Genomic DNA, 22,350 nt, shown 5'->3' with positions numbered 1-22,350 from the left:
AAATTTGTAGGAGTGATTATATCTGGAAAGAGGTGTTGGGTAGTAAAGGGAACTTCTGCTTTTATCTGTGGCTCTTTTTTTTTTTTAAACAAGAATGTATTTGTAGGTTACATTTGTACTTTAAAATAATTAATAATTTTGAAAAAAGATTATTTTGCATTTTCTAGTTTCCTCCCTAACTTTTTCATAATATATTGTGATTGTGTTCCCATATAAAGTATATCCCTACAAATTTGATTTTATTTCTATGTTGTATTACATCATATGGCTGTACCCTAATTTATTTAACCAAACTTTTATTTTGTTTGACATAGATAATGTGATGAATGTATCTTTGCATATCTCTGATTATTTCCATAGAATGTTTGCTGGGTTAGGGGATATGTTTCTAAGGGTGAAAAAATTTTATTTATTTATTGGTTGAAATTATATTTTTTTAATATTCAAGTTAGTTAATATACAATGTGGTCTTGGCTTCAAGAGTAGAACCAGTGATTGATCTCTTACATGTGACATCCAGTGCTCATTCCAAAAAGTGCCATCCTTAATGCCCGTCACCCTTTTAACCCATTCCCCATCCACCTCCCTTCCAGCAACCCTCAGTTTGTTCTCTGTATTTAAGAGTCTCTTAAGGTTTGCCTCCCTCTCTGTTTTTATCTTATTTTTCCTTCCCTTCCCCTGTGTTCATCTGTTGAGTTTCTCAAATTCCACCTATGAGTGAAATCATATATCTGTCTTTCTCTAACTTATTTTGCTTAGCATAATACCCTCTAGTTCCATCCATGTTGTTGCAAATGGCAAGATTTCATTCTTTTTCATTGCCGAGTAGTATTCCGTGTGTGTGTGTGTGTGTGTGTGTGTGTGTGTGTGTGTGTGTATTTCATTGTGTGTGTGTATATGTATACATAATATATATATTATATAAAACATATATATTCCAGTGTACGTATGTATACACACACACATTTATATATATATAACACATCTTCCTTATCCATTCATCAGTTGTTGTTGGACATTTGGGCTCTTTCCACAATTTCATGATTGTTGATAGCACTGCTGTAAACATTGGGTGCATGTGCCTCTTTGAATCAACATTTTTGTATCCTTTGGATAAATTCCTAGTAGTGCAATTGCTGGGTTGTAGGGTAATTCTGGTTTTAATTTTTTGAGGAACCTCCATACTGTTTTCCAGAGTGGCTGCACCAGTTTTCATTCCCACCAATATTTCAAAAGCATTCCCCTTTTTTCCACATTCTCACCAACATCTGTTGTTTCCTGAGTTGTTAATGTTAGCCATTCTGACAGGTGTGAGGTGGTATCTCACTGTGGTTTTGATTTGTATTTGTCTGATGATGAGTGATGTTGAGCATCTTTTCATGTCTGTTTGCCATCGGGGTGTCTTCTTTGGAGAAGTGTCTATTCATGTCTTCTGCCCATTTCTTCACTGGATTATTTGTTTTTTGGGTGTTGAGTTTGGTAAGTTCTGTATAGATTTTGGATACTAACCCTCTATCTGATATGTCATTTGCAAACATCTCCCATTCTGTCAGTTGCCTTTTACTTTTGTTGATTCTTTCCTTTGCTGTGCAAAAGCTTTTTATTTTGATGAGGTCCCAGTAGTTCATTTTTGCTTTTATTTCCCTTGCCTCTGGAAACATGTCCAGTAAGAAATTGCTGCAGCTGAGGTCAAAGAGGTTGCTGCCTGTTTTCTCCTATAGGATTTTGATGGTTTCATGTCTCACATTTAGGTCTTTCTCGCATTTTGAATTTATTTTTGTGTATGGGGTAAGAATGTGATACATATCATTCTTCTTCATGTCACTGTCCTGTTCTTCCAGCACTGTTTGCTAAAAAGACTTTTTTTTTTTCCATTGGATATTCTTTCCTGCTTTGTCGAAGATTAGTTGACCATATATTTGTGGGTCCATTTCTGGGTTCTCTATTCCATTGATCTATGTGTCTGTTTTTGTGCCAATACCATACTGTCTTGATGATTACAGTTTGGTAATACAGCTTACAGTCTGGAATTGTGATGCCTCCAGCTTTGGTTTTCTTTTTCAGGATTGCTTTGGCTATTTGGGGTCTTCTCTTGTTCCATACAAATTTTAGGGTTGTTTGTTCTAATTTGGTGAAGAATGCTGGTGTTATTTTGACAGTTATTGCATTGAGTGTATAGACTGCTTTGGGGTAGTATCAGCATTTTAATAATATTTGTTCTTCCAGTCCATGACCATGGAACGATTTTCTTCCATTTCTTTGTGTCTTCTTTGATTTCTTCTATAAGCTTTCTATAGTTTTCAGTGTACAGATCTTTTACCTCTTTGGTTACGTTTATTCCTAGGTATTTTATGGTTTTTGGTACTACAATTGTAAGTGGGATCGATTCTTTGATTCCTCTTTCTGCTGCTTCATTATTGGTGTATAGGAATGCAACCAATTTATGTACATTGATTTTATATCCTGTGACTTTGCTGAGTTCATACATCACTTCTAGTAGTTTTTTGGTGAAGTCTTTCGGGTTTTCCATGTAGAGTATCATGTCATCTGAGAATAGTGAAAGTTTGACTTCTTCTTTGCCAGTTTGGATGCCGTTTATTTCATTTTGTTGTCTGATTGCTGAGGCTAGGACTTCCAACACTATGTTAAACAGCAGTGGTGGAAGTGGACATCCCTGTCATGTTCCTGATCTCAGGGGAAAAGCTCTCAGTTTTTCCCCATTGAGGATGATAATAGCTGTGGGTGTTTCATATATAGCTTTTATGATGTTAAGATGTGTTCCTTCTATCCCGACTTTCTTGAGGATTTTTATCAAGAAAGGATGCTATATTTTGTCAAATGCTTTTTTTGCATCTATTGACAGGATCATATGGTTCTTATCCTTTTCTCTATTAATGTGGTGTATCACATTGATTGATTTGTGAACATTGAACCATCCCTGCATCCCAGGAGCGAATCCCACTTGATCATGGTGAATAATTCTTTTAATGTACTTTTGAATTTGATTTGCTAGTATCTTATTGAGAATTTTTGCGTCCAGGTTCATCAGGGATATTGGCCTGTAATTCTCCTTTTTAGTGGGGTCTTTGTCTGGTTTTGGAATCAAGGTAATGCTGGCTTCATAGAATGAATTTGGAAGCTTTCCTTCCATTTATATTTTTTGGAACAGTTTGAGAAGAATAGGTATAACTCTGCTTTAAATGTCTGGTAGAATTTCCCCTGGGAAGCCATCTTGTCCAGGACTCTTATTTGTTGGGAGCTTTTTCTTTTTAGTTTTTAAAAAAAATGTTTATTTATTTTTGAGGGGGAGAGCACAAGCAAGGGAGGGGCAGAGAGAGAGAAAGAGAGAGAGAGAGAATGAATATCAAGCAGGGTCCACACCGTCAGCATAGAGCCCGATGAGGGGCTCAAACCCACAACTATGAGATAGTGACCTGAGCTGAAGCCGGACACTTAACTGACTGAGCCACCCAGGCGCCCCTGTTGGAAGATTTTTGATAACTGTTTCAATTTCTTTGCTGTTTTTAGGTCTGTCCAAATTTTCTGTTTCTTAGCATTTGAGTTTTGGTAGTGTGTGTCTAGGAATTTGTCCACTTCTTTCAGATTGTCCAGCTTGTTGGCATATAATTTTTCAGTGTTCTCTTATAATTGTTTGGTTGTGATCTCTCTCCTCTTTAATTCATGATTTTATCCGTTTGGGTCCTCTTTTCTTTTTGAGAAGTCTGGCTAAGGATTTATCAATTTTGTTTATTCTTTCAAAAAACCAGCTGTTAGTTTCATTGATCTGGTTTTTTTAAATTTTATATCATTTATTTCTGCTCTAATATTTATTATTTCCCTTCTTCTCCTGGCTTTGGGCTTCATTTGCTGTTCCTTTTCTAGCTCCTTTAGGTTTAAGGTTAGGTTGTGTATTTGGGACCTTTCTTTTTTTTTTTTAAAAAATATTTTTTAACATTTAGTTTTTTAGAGAGTACGTGCACACACAAGTGGGGGAGAGGCAGAGAGAAGGAGACAGAGGATCTGAAGCAGGCTCCACACTATGAGCACAGAGCCTGATGTGGAGCTTGAACTCATGTACTCTGTGAGATTATGACCTGTACTGAAATCAAGATTTGGCTGTTGAACCAGCTGAGCCACCCTGGCGCCTCTTTTCGTTCTTGAGATAGGCTTGAATTGCAATGTATTTTCCTTTTAGGACTGCCTTTGCTGCATCTCAAAGAGTTTGGACTGTTGTGTTTTCATTTTCATTTGTCTCCATGTATATTTAAAATTTTCTTCTTTAATTTCCTGGTTAACCCATTCATTCTTTTTTTTTAAAAATTTTTTTTTTTCAACGTTTATTTATTTTTGGGACAGAGAGAGAGACAGAGCATGAACGGGGGAGGGCCAGAGAGAGAGGGAGACACTGAATGGGAAACAGGCTCCAGGCTCTGAGCCATCAGCCCAGAGCCCGACGCGGGGCTCGAACTCACGGACCGCGAGATCGTGACCTGGCTGAAGTCGGACGCTTAACCGACTGCGCCACCCAGGCGCCCCACCCCATTCATTCTTTAGTAGGATGTTCTTTAACTTCCATGTATTTAGGTGCTTTCCAAATTTCTTGTGGTTGATTTCACGTTTCATAGCATTGTGATCTGAAAATATGCATGGTATGAGCTCAATCTTTTTGTACATGTTAAGGACTGTTTTGTGACCCAATATGTGGTCTGTTTTGGAGAATATTCCATGTGCACTCGAGAAGAATGTGTATTCTGCTGCTTTAGGATGAAATGTTCTGAATATATGTTAGGTCCATCTGGTCCAATGTGTCATTCAGAGGTGTTTCCTTATTGATTTTCTGCCTAGATGATCTGTCCATTACTATAAGTGGAGTATTAAAATCTCCTACAGTTACAGTATTACTATCAATAAGTTTGCTTGTTTGTGTTTCATTGATTTATATATTTAGGTTTTCCACATTGGGGGCACAAATATTTACAGTCGTTAGCTCTTCTTGATAAATAGACCCCTTAATTATCATATAATGCCCTTCTTCATCTCTTTTTACAGTTATTGTTTTAAAGTCTGGTTTGTCTGATATAAGTATGGCTAACTCTGGCTTTCTTTTGATGTCCATTAACATGAGAGATGGTTCTTTATCCACTAACTTTGAATCTGCAGGTGTCCTCAGGTCTAAAATGAGTCTCTTGTAGGCAGCATGTAGATGGATCTTATTGTTTTATCCATTCTGATACCCTATGTCTTTCGATTGGGGTATTTAGTCCATTTACATTCAGAGTGAGAAAAATATGGATTTAGTGCCATTGTGTTATCTGTAGATTTTATGTTTGTGGTCATGTCCTCTGGTCCTATTTAGTCTTTGCTACTTTCCACTCAGAGTCCCCCTTAGGATCTCTTGCAGGGCTGGGTTAGTAGTCATGAACTCCTTTAGTTTTTGTTTGTCTGGGGAAAGTCTTTATTTCTCCTTCTATTCTGAATGACAGCCTTGCCAGAGAAAGGATTCTTGGCTGCATATTTTTTCTATTCAGTACATTGGTTATTTCCTGCCACTCCTTTCTGACCTGCCAAATTTCAGTGGACAGATCCACTACTACCCTTATGTGTCTACCCTTGTAGGTTAAGGTCCATTTGTCCCTAGCTCTTTTGAGAATTCTCTCTTTATCTTTGTATTTTGCCAGTTTCACTGTGGTATACCATGGTGTTGACCTGTTTTTGTTGATTTTGAAGGGAGTTCTCTGTGCCTCTTGGATTTGGATGCCTGTTTCCTTCCCCAGATTAGGGAAGTTCTCAGCTATGATTTGTTCAAATAAACCATCTGCCCCTTTCTCTCACTCTTTCTGACACTCCTATGATACAGATATTGTTTCATTTCATGGAATCACTTAACTCTCTAATTTTCCCCTTGTGATGTAGTAATTTCCTTTCCCTCTTTTTTTCAGCTTCATTATTTTCCATAATTTTGTCTTCTGTTTCACCTATTCTCTGCTTCTTGCATCCTCACTGTCACTATATCTAGTTTATTTTGTATCTAGCATTTTTTAATTCATCCTGACTAGTTCTTAGGTCTTTAATCTCTGCAGCAAGAGTTTGTCTGGTATCCTATATGCTCTTTTCAAGCCCAGCTGTTAGTCATATGATGGTTATTCTAAGTTTTTGTTAAGATATATTGTTTATATCTGTTTTGAGCAAGTTTCTGTGATTTCTTCTTGAACTTTGTTTTGGGGAGAATTCTTCTGTTTTGTCATTTTGGCTACGTTTCTGTCTTTTGCGTTTTAAAAGCTTGTTATGTGTCCTGCACCTGAGAGTACTACTATATTAAAAAGGGGTAATACGCTGTCCAGAGTTTGGTACTCCAGAAAGTGTTTCTGGTGTATGTTGCATGCACTCTGTTGTTGAATTTTGGCTGCTCTACCCCACTGGTCAGTGCTCTGCAGAGCTCCTCCTTGCTTGTAGTGGTGGAGTGTTTGGACCTTCAGCTAGGTGTGCTTTGATTTATTTGTTGAAGTAACCCTGGGGGGAGAAAAAGGAAAGGGAGGGGGGAAGCCTGCTTATATAAAAAGAGAAAAATGAAAGGGGAGAAAAGAAATACAAACAGAGAATCAAAAAACTATAAGGCTAAATCCAGAGAAAGAGAGAGGAAAATGAAGAAGAAGAAAGAGGGTGGAAAAAGAAGAGAATAAAAATGCCTGATCAAAAAAAATATATGATAAGAATTGACCAAAAACAAGTCAGAAACTATGAGCCTGATCCAAAAAAAAAAAAAAAAGAAGAAAAGGGAGGAAACAAATATGAAATGAAATGAAATAAAATAGTAAAGGAAAAAAAAAACAAACCAGTTGTCTGTTGGTGCCTGGGACTTGTGACTATGCTGGTGTGGAGAGGCCAGCTGCATTGGGTCAGTCAGTCTTGCCCCAATAAATCATCAGTTGCCAGGCACGGGGTCTTGGGGTTTGGCTTAAGCAGGTCCCATCTCCACTGAGGGCCCCTGTGCTGCTCTCTGAAGTCCCACCCTGTTGGTGTCAGGGAGAAAAAGGGCAACGCCCCAATCTCTCCTCCCCTTACTGGATATCTCAACCCATGCTGATAGAATAGTGAGGGCCATCAGCTTGCCCTGCTCCACAATTCTCTGCCTTCTAGGTGCTCAGCTGGGATTCAGAACTCCAGGTCTTAACGGACCCAGCCCAGTGTGGCTCCTCTACCCTGTTCTGGAGTAGAGCCACTCTGTGTGATAAACCCTCTTCCCAAAGTACTCTGGGAAGGGGACTGTTCTCTCCCAGTGTTCCTCTGAGATCGCTACACCATGCTATGCACTCCTGGCCGGCTCCCTTCTCCCCCGTAGTGTGCGCCACGGCTTCCAGCTCCATTCCGGAGAAAGTCGCCCTTTTCTGAAACCTCTGAGTTTCAGCTCCTCAGGCTGTTGGCAAAAAAGACACTGGCACTCTCTGTATTTCTCGTTCCCCAGTCCGTGTTCCAGAGAGGTTTTCCATTTGTGCTAACTCGATGCCACACTTTCACAACTCCTCTCTCTTTCTCTCCCTTTTGTCTCTCCACAGAAGGGGTTCCCTCCCCTCCGTGCCTATGCCGTTTTATCTCCCACAGTTCACATACATGCACTTCGATCCTGCCAAGCGGTCTCCCTCCAACCGTGGAGATCCTTCTGCCCCTCTGCAGATCGATTTCCTGGCTGTTCCGAGTGATCTGACCTCAATACAGCTGTGTTTGAGGGACGAGGAAAATCCTGGTCCCCCTACTTCTCTGCCATCTTAACTCCCTTCCTGACAAATGGTCTTTTAGAAAGTCATACCCATTTCCACTCCCCTCAGAGGTGAGTGACAGTGTTTTTTTCCTTCTCTTGTCAACTTTAGGCATTATCTTATTATTTTTGCTAATTTAAAAAATGTTTTTACAATTTTCATTTCTTAGCTAGTGAGGGTGAATCTTTTTCTTTGCATATATCTTTGCCATTAATATTCTTTTATAATTTTCCTGCTAACTAACCTTTTCCTACTTTTTTCTTATTTCCTTTCTTGTTCATTTGGGTGCTTCATTTATTGCACATAGCAATAAATGTCATGAAAGTAAAAACTTTTTGTCAGTCATTTGCTTTTTTAAAGATTCCAGTATAGTTAACATACAGTGTTATATTAATTTTAGGCATATAATATAGTGATTCAATAATTCTATGCATTACTCATTATTCATCATGATAAGTGTACTCTTTCATCCCCTTAACCTATTTCATGTATCCCCCCAGCCCCCCTCCCTTCTAGTAACTATCACTTTGTTCTCTACAGTTAAGAGTCTGTTTCTTGCTTTGTCTATTTTTCCTTTGCTCATTTGTTTTATTTCTTAAATTCTGCATATGAGTACAGTATTTGTCTTTCTCTGACTTATTTCACTTAGCATTATGGTCTCTAGCTCCATCCATGTTGTTGCAAATGGCAAGATGTCATTCTTTTTATGGCTGAATGATATTCCATTGTGTGTGTATGTGACACATATACATATCCACATCTTTATCCATTCATTTATGAGTGGATACTTGGGCTGCTTCCATAATCTGGCCATTGTAAATAATGCTGCAGTAAACATAGGGGTTCGTGTATCCCTTTTTTTTTTTTAATTTTTTTTAATGTTTATTTATTTTTGAGACTGAGAGAGACGGAGCACGAATGGGGGAGGGGCAGAGAGAGAGGGAGACACAGAATCGGAAGCAGGCTCCAGGCTCTGAGCCATCAGCCCAGAGCCCGACGCGGGGCTCGAACTCACGGACTGTGAGATCATGACCTGAGCTGAAGTCGGACGCTTAACCGACTGAGCCACCCAGGAGCCCCATCGTGTATCCCTTTAAGTTAGTGTTTTTGTATTTTTTGGGCAAATACCCCGTAGTGTGATTACTGGATCATAGGGTGGTTTTATTTTTAACTTTTTGAGGAACCTCCATACTGTCTTCCACAGTTGCATTCCCACCAACAGTGCACAATAGTTCCTTTTTCTCCACATCCTTGCCAACACTTGTCTCTTGTGTTTTTGATTTTAGTCATTCTGACAGGTGTGAGGTGATATCTCACTGTGGTTTTGATTTGTATTTCCCTGATGGGTGAAAAATACTGAGCATCTTTTCATGTGTTTGTTGGCCATCTGTGTGTCTTCTTTGGAGAAATGCCTATTCATGTCTTCTGCCCATTTTTTAATTACATTATTTCTTTTTGGGGGATGTTGAGTTATATCACTTCTTTATATATTTTGGATACTAACCCTTAATAGGTTATGTCATTTGCAAATAACTTCTTCCATTCCATATGTTGTCTTTTAGTTTTGTTGATTGTTTCCTTTGCTCTGCAAAAGCTTTTTATTTTAATGTGTCCCAATAGCTTATTTTTGCTTTTATTTCCCTTGCCTCATGATACATATCTAGAAAGATGTTGCTATGGCAGATGTTAGAGAAATTACTACCTGTGCTCTCTTCTAGGATTTTTATGGTTTCAGGTCTCATATTTAGGTCCTTAATCTTAATCCATTTTGAGTTTATTTTTGTGTATGGTGGCATAAAAGTAAAAACTTTTTTCTCATTTGCTTTTTAATGTTATTTATGGTCTTTAAAAATGTACAGAAATGTTAATTTTATTGACTTGAACATTAAATAATATAAGGGTCTAAATTAAGGATCTTAGCTAAGTAATTTCAAAAGGCACACAAATAATGTTAAACTGATTGAATTTCATAAATTTTAAAAAGTCTATTTTTTGGTTCATTTTGAATATTTCTTTTTTTAAATTTTTTTAACATGTTTATTCATTTTTTGAAAGACAGAGACTGTGAGCGGGGCAGGGGCAGAGAGAGAGGGACACACAGAATCTGAAGCAGCCTCCAGGCTCTGAGCTGTCAGCACAGAGCCCGACGCTGGGCTCAAACCCATGAACCGTGAGATCATGACCCGAGCCAAAGTCTACTGCTTAACCCACTGAGCCACCCTGGCGCCCCCATTTTGAATATTTCTTAAACACACGTAAATGCTTGGTTTTCAACCTTTGAATAATTGCTTTTCCAACAGTTTTTAAGCATATAACACTTAAAACTTTTTCAAATACTTAATGACTAAAGACAGTTCACTTGGATAATTTCTTAAAGAAATGTAATGAGGCATCCATGAATGCCACTTGGTTTGACTTTACATAAAAAAACTACTTATTTAAGCTTTACTTTTTTTTCTTCAAAAATAGTAATACAGTTTAATATATTTTAAAGCTTACTCTAACAAAATTTTTTCTCCCTGTGTTAACACTTCTATAATCAGAAACAGCCAAGTTCTTTTTAGGCTTATCATTGGTCGAAAAATCCACTGGGAAACTTACCTTGGATAGAAAATTGAGCAAGCTGTGTGGTTTTTTTTTCCTCTTGTTTATTTAGGTTTTTGTTTCTTGGCTCTCATTATGACCCTCCACTCTTTCAAAGTCCTTCACTGCTGGTTGGTGCTGTCACAGCTCATCAGATTTATTCTGGACCTGTACAGGGTATCTGGGGAGAAAGAGGAAAGAAGTATGTGTACTGCTGTGTCCTTGACAATTTAAAGAAGGCTGGGTCAAGTAAACTAAAACAAGGCCCAGTGTAGACTTTTTCTTCTTGAAGAATTTATTTGGTCTTGCTGTTTTCTGTTTCATTTTGTTCCCCACCTCCTTTGTATCCTACAACTTCATTCTCTCTGAAAAAAAATGATAGAAATTTAGGAATGTTCTATAAGCTATTGATTTATTCCCATATTACCTTTCTTTTGTCTCTGGTACATAGGATACATGGCCAGTCATCTCATTGAAGTTCACACATTTAATATGTGAAAGAGCAAGACCCGGAATCTAATAACTTAGGATCACAACTGGAACTAATGTTATTTTAAAGGCTATGTGTGCTTTTTGTATTTAATATTTTAATGTTTCCTGTCTTTATTTGGGAAAGTTTCTAAACAAATAGGTTGCTATTTTTTATGATTTTATTTATGAACACAATAAATGTAGGTTTCTAGTCTTTGAGAAAATGGATATATTAAGAGGCAGAGGATTCTTAGAAATATTTACCCTAATACTAATTTTTTTCTCATATTGTGGTATATTGAAAGTTTTTTTTTTTTTTTAAATAAATTGCTATATTGTAAACCATTCTACCTGGCTTTAGAGGTACTTAAAGTTAAATACTTTTAAGTTAACTATGTAAATTAAACTTTCAACTTATGTAATTTCTAAAACACTAATGAATTAGTTTTATTTAACTTAGCTTCAGATTTATGCATCACTGGTTATAAATTAACAACCTACGCTGGTGTGAAGTGTCATATTGTAGCCTAATTCTTTATGCAGTTGTGACCACATAGACCAACCAGGAAGGAGGGCAGCAAACTTCCAGATGCTTTGAGTATAAAGTTGCAGGGTCCCGAGGGTTTAGAGGAATTCCTCTGGTCCATAGGGAACTGTGGAGGAGGGGAAAACCTAGAATCAGGAAACATTCCTGTCTAGTGGTATAGCCTATCAGTGACCATCCTAGCTCCTTTCTTGGTAAAATCCTTCAGTTTTATTGGGTTCCCCAGCCCCCACCTCTCACAGAAAAAGCTTTAATTTCTAGGTAGAACTCGGTGGTAACATGGCATTTCTTCCATAGCTTTGTAAAATATTTTTGATGATGTTTGATAGAACTGGCATGTTAGAGTTTCTCTGTTGGTAGTTCAGATACAAACTGTATGAATAGGAACTTGTTTCTTAAGAGTAAAGTAAAATGCTTTGAATAGGTTTTAAATGAGATTGTCTTGGGCACTGTTAGCTGCTTCGAATGCTGGTTTATTTTGTGGTTGTGTGTGTGGTGTGTATATGGTTTAGGTTTTTTTTTTTTTTAATTTAAAATTTTAAGGGAGTGGGTTTTAAAATCTGAACTTTTGATCTTTTTAAAAAGTGTAACTAGTCATTTTATATAGTAGTCTTATTTTGTAAAGCCCTTCCTATGTAGAATTTTCCTTTTGAACCCTTTCAAAGTTAGTCTTTTGAGAAACATTTCAGACCTTCCATTGAGCAAACAAATACTCTATCCCCCACCCCTACCCCCACCTCAGTCTCATTTTTTTTTTTTTTTTTTTTTTTAAGAAACAAAACCAGAAATAATGGCTGCTTTTGTTTTTTGTTCAGGGGTGCATAGAGGAGTATGTGGTTTCTGTAACTTGGTCTTCACCTTTCTCTAAGTTTTAAAATTAAGATTTTATAGTTTTTAGGACATATCTTTACCACCCATTCCCCTCTTTTTATACAACTGTGTATGTTTAGTAAAAACCACATAAAGCAACATTTTTTCCTTTATGTTATAATGGGTCAAAAGTAACAGACATACATGTAATTAAGGCTGTAAAAAGTTCAAGGTGTGTCAGTGCCATGAGAAAGCTTCTGAATGAACACTTAATTTTAAGTATTTGTTTAGATTTTTGCACTTAATGTAGCTTATGATAAAATACAGGCTATACTTAATTTATTTAGTACTCTTTTTGTTTGGCATAAATGAAATAGAAATGCTATCACCCCAAATTATTCACTCAAAAGCCATGAAATTTAAAACAGCTGATATTTTCTTTTTCATACTAACAGCTTGGAACAAATGTTTTGCTTGTGCAAATGAGATGGCTATTGTGATGCAAAGAAGTATCTTGAAAAAAACCAAATGTCCTTTCTCTGTTTTGAGTATTTCAGTTAAATACTGCAATAATTGTAAGCAGAGCCTGGAGTTTCTTTCTTGTTTCTGTTCTGCGATATATTTTAACAAGTTCTCTTGTGACTTTTAAAATGTCTTGGTTTTAGGACACGTGGTTCGGCGGGGATAACTTTGTCTACAGACGCAATGGGTTAGCAGTTAGATTTTGCAAGTCTTCTCATTTCTTTCCAGATTCTCTGACCCAGGGTAACCTTTGGTTCTTCTCTGAAGGCAGGAGTGAGGGAAGTTTGAGCAGGTGACTGATGATCACTGTCCATACAGCCCACAGACAATATGCGAATTACTTTAGCAGTCCTCTTAGTCCCTCCTCCCACTCTTCCTCCCCTTAAACCAACAAATGCAAATAGCCTCATCCCCATTTGCTAGAAATCTAGGCTTGCTCTGGCAACATGGGCTTTGTTGTTGACTCGCTTTCTCCAGAAAGGCAGTTTTATTTCTGGTAAAAGAGAAAGGCTATCAAGTGGAACCTAAGTCACTTTAATGGTAAATATAGCAACAGCTTGTTTCTCTGGAATATTTCTAAAGGTAGGAATTACCCCAAAGTTTCTTTATATTGTAGTTGAAGTATGGTTAAAGAAATTCATTGTCTGCTTTGTTAGCTTTTGTGTACTAAATATCCAATCATTTCTATTATCTCAGAAAATTCTCTTTTTTGCTCTAAATATTACTTACTGAAATTGGTGGTACTATTATTTGATTAGTCTTTTATAAAAATTGTTTTATGGTAGAAGGGAAAAGTCTGTCTGGTTATTTTTACCATAAAGATGGCTTTAAATAAAGAAAGAACAACCCTATTGTGACTCAAACTTGATAATTTAAATCTCCAGTTTGTGATGGAAAGTGTTATCATATATTTTTCTATAGCCTTGAGGAATATGACATGATTTTTCATTAGAATTACCTGAGACTTAGTAAAAGTATTTGTACAGTAATAGAGATGTGGATAACATTATACTAATTAAATATCGTGTCAGTACATTTGGTTTGTGGAAATCCTAGCAGTGACTGCTATGTTGTTGTTTTTTTTTTAACAGCATAATGCAAGTCATTCTGTAAGAAAAAAGGTGCTGTGATTTAAAAATTGAGTGGCTTTTAAAAGCTCAGAATTGTTAAATGAATTATGAATTGACCTGAAACAACTGAAGTTGCTTCTTTTCATGTGAACTTTCTTCTGAAAATATTAAAGGTGTTGGAAATTGTCATCTTCTTTAATGTCATTGTGACCAAAATCTTGGTTTCTTTTGAAGTGAGCAGATATGAGTAACGATTGTGAAATATAATGGTCTTCATGGGAAGCACCCCCATGAAGCTGAAGTGAGTAGTTTACAGAGCGTCTGTGATGGGGCAAGTATTGTTAAAAGAACGCTCTTAAGGCCCTTCTAAAATTTAATTGTGATTTCTAGCTGCTTCTTGCATTTTTTTGGTTTCCTTTCTAGGCTGAATGCTTATATCATTATATAACAAGTTAGGAAAACCATATAAATTCCATTAAATTAGATTTTATTTTAATTTAGCATGTATGCCAAGAAAAAAGGCAGTGTCATTTACGTACAAGGTAAATAACTTTAACTGGACTTTTGTATTTTGTTTAATTTAGAGAGCTATCCTTTAACCTTTTTTTTAAAAAATTTTTTTTTTCAACGTTTTTTTTTTTTTATTTATTTTTGGGACAGAGAGAGACAGAGCATGAACAGGGGAGGGGCAGAGAGAGAGGGAGACACAGAATCGGAAACAGGCTCCAGGCTCCGAGCCATCAGCCCAGAGCCTGACGCGGGGCTCGAACTCACGGACCGCGAGATCGTGACCTGGCTGAAGTCGGACGCTTAACCGACTGCGCCACCCAGGCGCCCCCCCTTTAACCTTTTAATTGTGTTTGGGATATTTTTCCCTGTAGCATTTTTGTAAGTTTTCAGTAACCTTATAGAATATTCTATACAGATTAAGGTATGTTTTATAAGGTGTGTAAAGGGTGTCTTTTCTCTTCTTGAATCTGTTTGTCTTAGATCTCCAAGTCTTATTTTGAAATGGGGGAGACAGAAATTAAAGCTACAAAGACTTTCAGTATATTGGTTTTGGTTAGTTGTCCAGACATAATTTTTAAAAGCTCCTAGAAGAGACATAGCAGCATTTCCCAAATGGGGATGCTCTGTCATACCGCCCCAAAACAAGCTCTTTTAAATCAGATCTTTACTTTTGTGAGTGAATGGCTTGTTTTTCTTTTTATGTGGGAGTTATCTTTTATTGTATGTTTGTTTTATATTATTTTTTAACAAGCTTTTTAAAAATGTTTACTTTTGAGAACAAGTGAAAGAGAGAGAGAGAGTTGGGGAGAGGCAGAGAGAGAGGGAGACAGAGCATCCCAAAGTGGACTCTGCACTGACAGTGGAGAGCCCGATGTGGGGCTCAGACTCACGAACCACGAGATCATGACGTGAGCTGAAGTCGGACGCTTAACCAACTGAGCCACCCGGGCACCCCTATTTTATTATTATTTTTTTTATGTTTAGTTTTGGGAGAGAGAGAGAGCAAGCTTGTGCAGGCAGGGAAGGGGCAGAGAGAGAGGGAGACAGAGGATCCAAAGCAGGCTCCACACTGACAGCACAGAGCCCAACGTGGGGCTCAAACTCACGAACTGTGAGATCATGACCTGAGCTGAAGGACATTTACCCGACTGAGACACCCGGGCGCCCCTTATTGTATGTTTAAAGTATTTTTAATACCGTAAAACTGTGGTTCTTGGTTTTGGGGAGGGAAACCTACCTAGGTCATGAGGAGACTCAGGAAAGACAGTGGAGGAGCGAAGGCAATAGGGCTGGGCCTGTTCACACTATTGGATGCCAACAATGCCAACTAAACCATCTCTTCTTGGTAAATGAGCAGGGAACTGGGCAGAACATTCAAGTTAGAATAGGTCCAATAAGGGTTAAAATATGAAAAGACAGTACCATTTCCACAAAAACTGGGGACAGCTACCACTAAGAATTAGAGACCTTCTTTTCCTTTTTAACTTTTTCAGTGTTTGCCATTCTTTTTCCTTGTAGTGATTAGTTGTAAAACAAATAAACCTTTTAAAATGATAGGGCAGGGGGCAGGTCTCAAAAAGAACTTTTATACTTGTTTTGGGCACAGTGAGAAAGTGAGAAAAGTGAAAAAGTATCTTAGAGGTCTTTAAGTAATGGTAAAAGGAAGAGTGATAAGCAGAGGCCTTTGGGAGGTGTCTGACCAAGACCAAGAGTGCCCCTGCTACTGTGAATGGAAATAGAGACCATGTGTCTCTGCTGGTCAGCTGCTTGGCCAATAATGATGCTTTTACAGTTCTATTCTGCTGAGTCAGCCTGGCTACTGAGGGGATCTACTCTTTAATTCTGAAATTGCTGGAGACAGCTGCAGATTCTAGAGGTCACTGCCAGTATGCAGTGAGTCTGCATGGGTATCTCTACTGTTATTTTTTAGTGGATTCTTGTATGTCTTTACAAGTTGTATGGCTTTTTATCAAAATAAAATATTAGTAATGCTTATGTCAAATAATTGTTTTCTTTAGAGACATGACTTGTTCTGTTATTTAAAAAAGTGGCTAGGTTTGGGGCACCTGGGTGGCTCAGTCGGTTAAGCGTCCAGCACTTGATTTCAGCTCATGTCATGATCTCATGGTCGTAAGATTGAGTCTCGCATTGGGCCTGCTTAAGATATTCTCTTTCTCTCTCTTTCTCTCTTTCTCTTTCTCTCTCTCTCTTTCTCTCCACCACCCCCCCCCCAATGGCTAGGTTTATCTTTGTGAGGGCATTTTATAATCTTTATGACAAAATTGGAATTGTAGAACATTTAGAAAACAAAGCGATAGGGTAAAATCTAAAAATTGCTTGTATTCTTGCCTGTATTCTTGCCAGTATTCTTGCCATCCTCTAATATTTTGATATATAAACCTTAGGATATTTTAATTAAAAAATCAGAAATATTAATTAATTGCCAGTAGTCATTGAGACGAGGATGTCTTTAGAAGCATGTGTTGTATTCTGTTCCATGTATACAGAACTGTATTGGTTTGGTCCCATCTACTTAAGTATTCTTGCTTTGTTATTATAATAATTAATAGACATAAAATGTATTTGGATTATAAATGTTTCATTTTGAGAAAATACATAAGAAAATTTAGAGTACAGAAGGTTCTCCTCTAATATTTGATGCATTTTTCCCTTAAGGGTTTATTTAGCCAAGAGAATTTAAAAAAAGGAAAGCCCCTAAATACTGGATTATTAAGGGCATGTTGATAATTTGTTTTTAGCACCACTTTAGATATTTTTATCTGTGGTTTACACAGAAGCTCCCTCAAATTTGAACCTTAAGAAATGTTTAACCCAACTATTTAATTCTGCATTTGAGTTTGTTAAGATTATAGAAGAAAATATTTTAACTGTGACCACTAATCTGTATTCTGTTGCTATAGATTTACTTATTCTAGATATTTCGTATAAATTGAATCATATAGTATGTGATTTTGTGTCTGGCTTCTTTCACTTAGTGTAATGTTTTCAAGGTTCATTCATGCCATTTCAGCTACCAATACTTCATTCCTTTTTATGGATGAATAATATTCCATTGTATGCATGTGTAACACATTGGTTATCCATTTATCCATTGATGTACATTTGAGCTGTTTCTACCTTTTGGCTACTGTGAATAGTGCTGCTATGAAAATATCCCTGTACATGTTCTTATTAGAGTCCCTGTTTTCATTTATTTTGGGTATATACCTAGGAATGGAATTGTTGGTTCAAATGTTACTTCTGTGTTAACTTTTGGCTACTGCCAAACTGTTTGCCGCAGGAGCTGCACCACTTTACATTCCCATCAGCAATGTATGGGGGTTACAGTTTCTCCATATCCTTGTCAGCACTTAACTGTTTTTCTTTTTAATAGCCATCTTAGTAGGTGTAAAGTGGTACCAAATTGTGATTTTGATTTGCAGTCCTTCCTTCATTTTTGAATGGAGTGTATTCTTAGAAGTTGATTTTTTTTTACACATTGTCAAAGATTATCTTTTATTTGGTTTGAGACAAGGTGTTTTCCTTTAAACAGACAAACAAAAAATTAAACATTCGCTCCATATATCTTGGATTACAATGCCATGGGTTTGGGCATTTTGGGGTTACCATAACAGCAGCACCTTAGAAACTGGGTGAGAGGAAACACTACAGATAAGAGATTTTATTTCCTCCTTTTTTAGAAGTTGATTTTTAAGTTGGTTGATTGGTATTTGAAGTTTTTTTTTTTTCATACAGTGTTATATTAGTTTCAGGTGTACAAAATAGTGATTCAACAATTCTATACATTACTCAGTGCTCACCACGATAAGTGAACTCTTAATTCCCTTCATATATTTCACCCATCCAGCCATCCATCTCCCCTCTGGTAACCACCAGTTTGTTCTCTGTAGTTAAGAGTCTGTTTTTTGGTTTGTCTCTTTTTTTTCTTTTTTTAAATGATTTTTTTTAAGCTTATTTATTTATTTTGAGACAGAGAGAGAGAGATGCAGGAGGGGCAGAGAGAAAGATGGAGACAGAATTCCAAGCAGGCTCTGCAGTGTCAGCTCAGAAACCTGTGCGGGGCTCAAACTCACTTCCTGTGAGATCATGACCTGAGCTGAAATCAAGAGTCAGATGCTTTAACTGACTGAGCCACCTAGGCGCCCCTGTCTCTTTTTTTTTCTTTGTTTTGTTTCTTAAATTCCATATGAGTGAAATCCTATGGTCTTTGTCTTTCTCTGATTGACTTATTTCTGTTAGCATTGTATTCTCTAGATCCATCCATGTTGTTGCAGGTGGCAAGCTTTCTTTTTTTATGGCTTAGTAACATTCCAGTGTATGTATGTGTACATACACACACACACACACACACACACACACACACACCACATCATCTTTATCCATTCATCTGTCATTGGGCACTTGAGTTGCTTCCATAATTTGGCTATTACAAATAATGCTGCAGTAAACATAGGGGTGCATATATCTTTTTAAATTCGTGTTTTTATATTTTTTGGATAAATACCCAGTAGTGGAATTATTGGATCCTATTGTAATTCTCTTTTTAATTGTTTGAGGAACCTTCATACTGTCTTCCACAGTGGCTGCACCAGTTTGTATTCCCACCAACAGTGCAAAAACGGTTCCTTTTTCTCCATATCCTCACCAGCACTTGTCTCTTGTGCTTTTGATTTTAGTCATTCTGACAGGTGTGAGGTGATATCTCATTGTGGTTTTGATTTGCATTTCCTTGATGGATGAGTGGTATTGAGCATCTTTTTATGTGTTTGTTGGTCATCTGTGTGTCTTCTTTTGAGAAATGCCTGTTCATATCTTCTGCCCATTTTAAATTATTTGTTTTTGGGGTTATTGATTTGTATAAGATCTTTATATATTTTGGATACTAAACCCTTATCAGATCTGTCATTTACATGTATCTTCCCCCATTCAGTAGGTTGCCTTTTTGTTTTGTTGGTGGTTTCCTTTGCTGTGTAGAAGCTTTTTATTTTGGTATAGTTGCAGTAGTTTATTTTTGCTTTTGTTTCCCTTGCCTCAGGAGACAAATGTAGAAAAGTGTTGCTATGGCCAATGTCAGACAAAATTACTGCCTGTTCTCCTCTAGGATTTTTATGGTTTCAGATCTCACATTTAGATCTTTAATCCGTTTTGAGTTTATTTTTGTGTGTGGTGGAAGAAAGTGGTATAATTTCATTCTTTTGCATGTAGCTGTCCAGTTTTCTCAGTGCCATTTGTAGAAGAGACCGTCTTTTTCCCATTGCATACCCTTGCCTCCTTTGTTGAAGATCAATTGACCACATAATTGTGGATATATTTCTGGGCTCTCTCTTTTGTCCCATTGATGTATGTGTTGTTTTTTTGTGCCAGTACCATACTGTTTTGATTGCAACAGCTTTGTAGTATATCTTGAAATCTGGGATTGAAATACCTTAAATTCTGTTCTTTTTCAAAATTACTTTGGCTGTTTGGGGTCTTTTGGGGTTCCATACAAATTTTAGGGTAATTTGTTCAGTTTTGTGAAAAATGCTGTTGGTATTTTGATAGGGATTGCTTTGAATCTATGTATTGTTTTGAGTAATATGGACATTTTAACAATATTGGTTCTCCCAATCCATGAACATGGAATATCTTTCCATTTGTGACATCTTCCATTTCTTTCATCAGTATTTTATAGCTTCTAGAGTACAGGTCTTTCACCTCCTTGGTTAACTTTATTCCTAAGTATTTTATTATTTTTGGTGCAATTGTAAGTGGGATTGTTTTCTTAATTTTTCTTTTTGCTACTTCATTATTAGTGTATAGAAATACAGTGGATTTCTGTCTATTGATTTTGTATCCTGTGACTTTACTGAATTCATTTATTAGTTCTAGTAGTTTCTTGGAGTTTTTAGGGTTTCTATATATAATATCATGTCATCTGGAGATAGTGAAAGCTTTATTTCTTCCTTACCAGTTTGGATGCCTTTTATTTCTTTTTGTTGTGTGATTGCTGTGGCTAGGACTTCCAGTACTATGTTGAATAAAAGTGGTGAGAGTAGACATCCTTGTCTTACTCCTGACCTTAGGGGAAAAACTCAGTTTTTCATCATTGCATATAATGTTAGTGGTGGGTTTTTCATATATGGCCCTTATTATTGAGTTGAAGTATGTACCCTCTGTAACCTTCTTTGTTGAGGTGAAGCATTTTTTTCCCAGCAAACTGTAAAATGTTGTTATTAAACCATGGTGGCCTATTTGATGCATAAGCTACCCAACTTGTTTCTATGGGAATATAAGACCAGAGACAAAACTTGGATGTTAAACATTTATTCATTTAACAAACATTTCTTGGATGCCTGTTATGTGGCAGGCCCTCAACCACATGTTGAAGGTATAATAATGGTTTGAACTTACATAGTTCCTTCTTCTAAAGGAATTCACAGTGTAGTGGGACAGGTAGGTATCTAAGAAAAGATAAGATGCTGTAATACCTGTGCTGCTAGAGATAAATGCAGTCTGTGAAGTTTATTAGCATGAAGTCCTATGGTTTGCCTCGGAGCTTAGTGCTGGAATTTTGCAGTGCTCGTGATTGAGCTCGTCATTGACATGAGAGGGAAGGCCTTTCCTGGATCAGCTTCTGCAAGGCAGTAAGGGTCAGAATATTTGGGGACCTGAAACATGATTATGACTGAATCTATAAGGATAGTTGGAGAATAGAGGATATGAGATTGTGAAGATATGTAGAGGGCCTTGGACACCAGGCCAAAGACTTTAGATTTTAGCATATGGGTAATGTGGCATCACTGAAGATTTTCTTTTCAATGTTTGTTTATTTTTGAGAGAGAGAGAGACAGACAGACAGACAGACAGACAGACAGAGCATGAGCGGGGGAGGGCCAGAGAGAGAGGGAGACACAGAATCTGAAGCAGGCTCCAGGCTCTGAGCTGTCATCACAGAGCCCTATGCAGGGCTCGAACCCATGGAACTGTGAGATTATGACTGGAACTGAAGTCAGAGGCTTAACTGACTGAGCCACCCAGGTGCCCCAGCATCACTGAAGATTTTTAAGAGGAAAAGTGACATATAGTTTGTATTTTAGAAAGATCATGATTATGTGCTATCAAATATGGATTGTAAAGGTTAGCCAGGAATGCTAGTAAAGAGGCTAGTGCTATAGCTTATGTGAGAAGTCATTTCATGGGCATAAAGAAGAACACAACTAGGAAGTACTTCAGGTAGGCTTGGTTTCACACGTCGATGGTGGAAGAGTACAAAGATGTCTTCAAGATTTCTGATTACTGATAATTGAGTGTAAAAGGTAACGTCATTCAAGATAAGCGTGATGAATTTGGTTTTGGACATGTTGAGTGAGAGATGCCTATATATAAGATTATTGAGTTGGCTATTGAAAACACAGCTCTGGAACTTGAGAGAGGCCTATGATGGGTAGGGGGTGGCTTACGAATGCTTAAGTGGGCAGAAGAACATGAGAGCAAGCAATTTGGTGATCATTATATGTAGGCAGTAGCTGAAATCAAGGGAGTGAACTAAAAGCACTCAAAACTGAGGTGGGGGTAGGGGGAAGGTGACTAATCCTGGGGAACACCACAGGAAACATGACAGAGGTATAAGAAGGACCAGGAGGGAGTGGCTGTGTGAAATCCAATAACGAATTTAAAAAAGAAGACATCATCAAAAGTGTTTAGTGCTATTAGGAGGTTGTGGGTTACCTTAGCATTCAAAGCTTCCCTAAAAAGAGGTGTCTAAAAGTGTAATTGCAGCGGGTTGAAAAATAAGAAAATGGCAGTGGTAGTGAACATGGGCTAGTCTTTTAAGAAGTTTGGTCATGAAAGGAAGGAGGAAAGGGATCAGAATGTCGGTAAATAGGAGATCCTTATTTGGATGAAACTTTTTTTCTTGCATTTGTTAGGCATTGACAACAAGGTTTCCCTGATATCCCATCCATTGATAGAAGAGGGCCAGGAGCACCCTCAGGGCCTGGAAAGAGAAGGTGAGAATCAAGGCAGGGCTGCTGCTGATGGTAATGCTGCTGCTGCTGCTGCTATTAACAGTTAACATTTATTGAAA

General features: G+C 37.3%; 1 protein-coding gene across 1 annotated transcript in view; it reads left to right on the top strand.

The window, feature by feature from the left end:
* The window catches only part of SCML2 (Scm polycomb group protein like 2), a 78,134-nt gene that overhangs the window by 30,230 nt on the left and 25,554 nt on the right, over nt 1–22,350 (top strand). The window contains exon 7 of the mRNA XM_047075962.1: nt 22,193–22,273. Coding sequence (XP_046931918.1) covers nt 22,193–22,273 — 81 coding nt within the window. The remainder of the gene's footprint in view (nt 1–22,192; nt 22,274–22,350) is intronic.

The sequence above is a fragment of the Lynx rufus genome, unplaced genomic scaffold (assembly GCF_022079265.1).
Source record: "Lynx rufus isolate CCGP_SWC_20201006 ecotype Redwood Valley unplaced genomic scaffold, mLynRuf1.p SCAF_14, whole genome shotgun sequence".
Lineage (NCBI taxonomy): Eukaryota > Metazoa > Chordata > Mammalia > Carnivora > Felidae > Lynx > Lynx rufus.
This window is presented reverse-complemented; position numbering and strand designations above follow the sequence as displayed.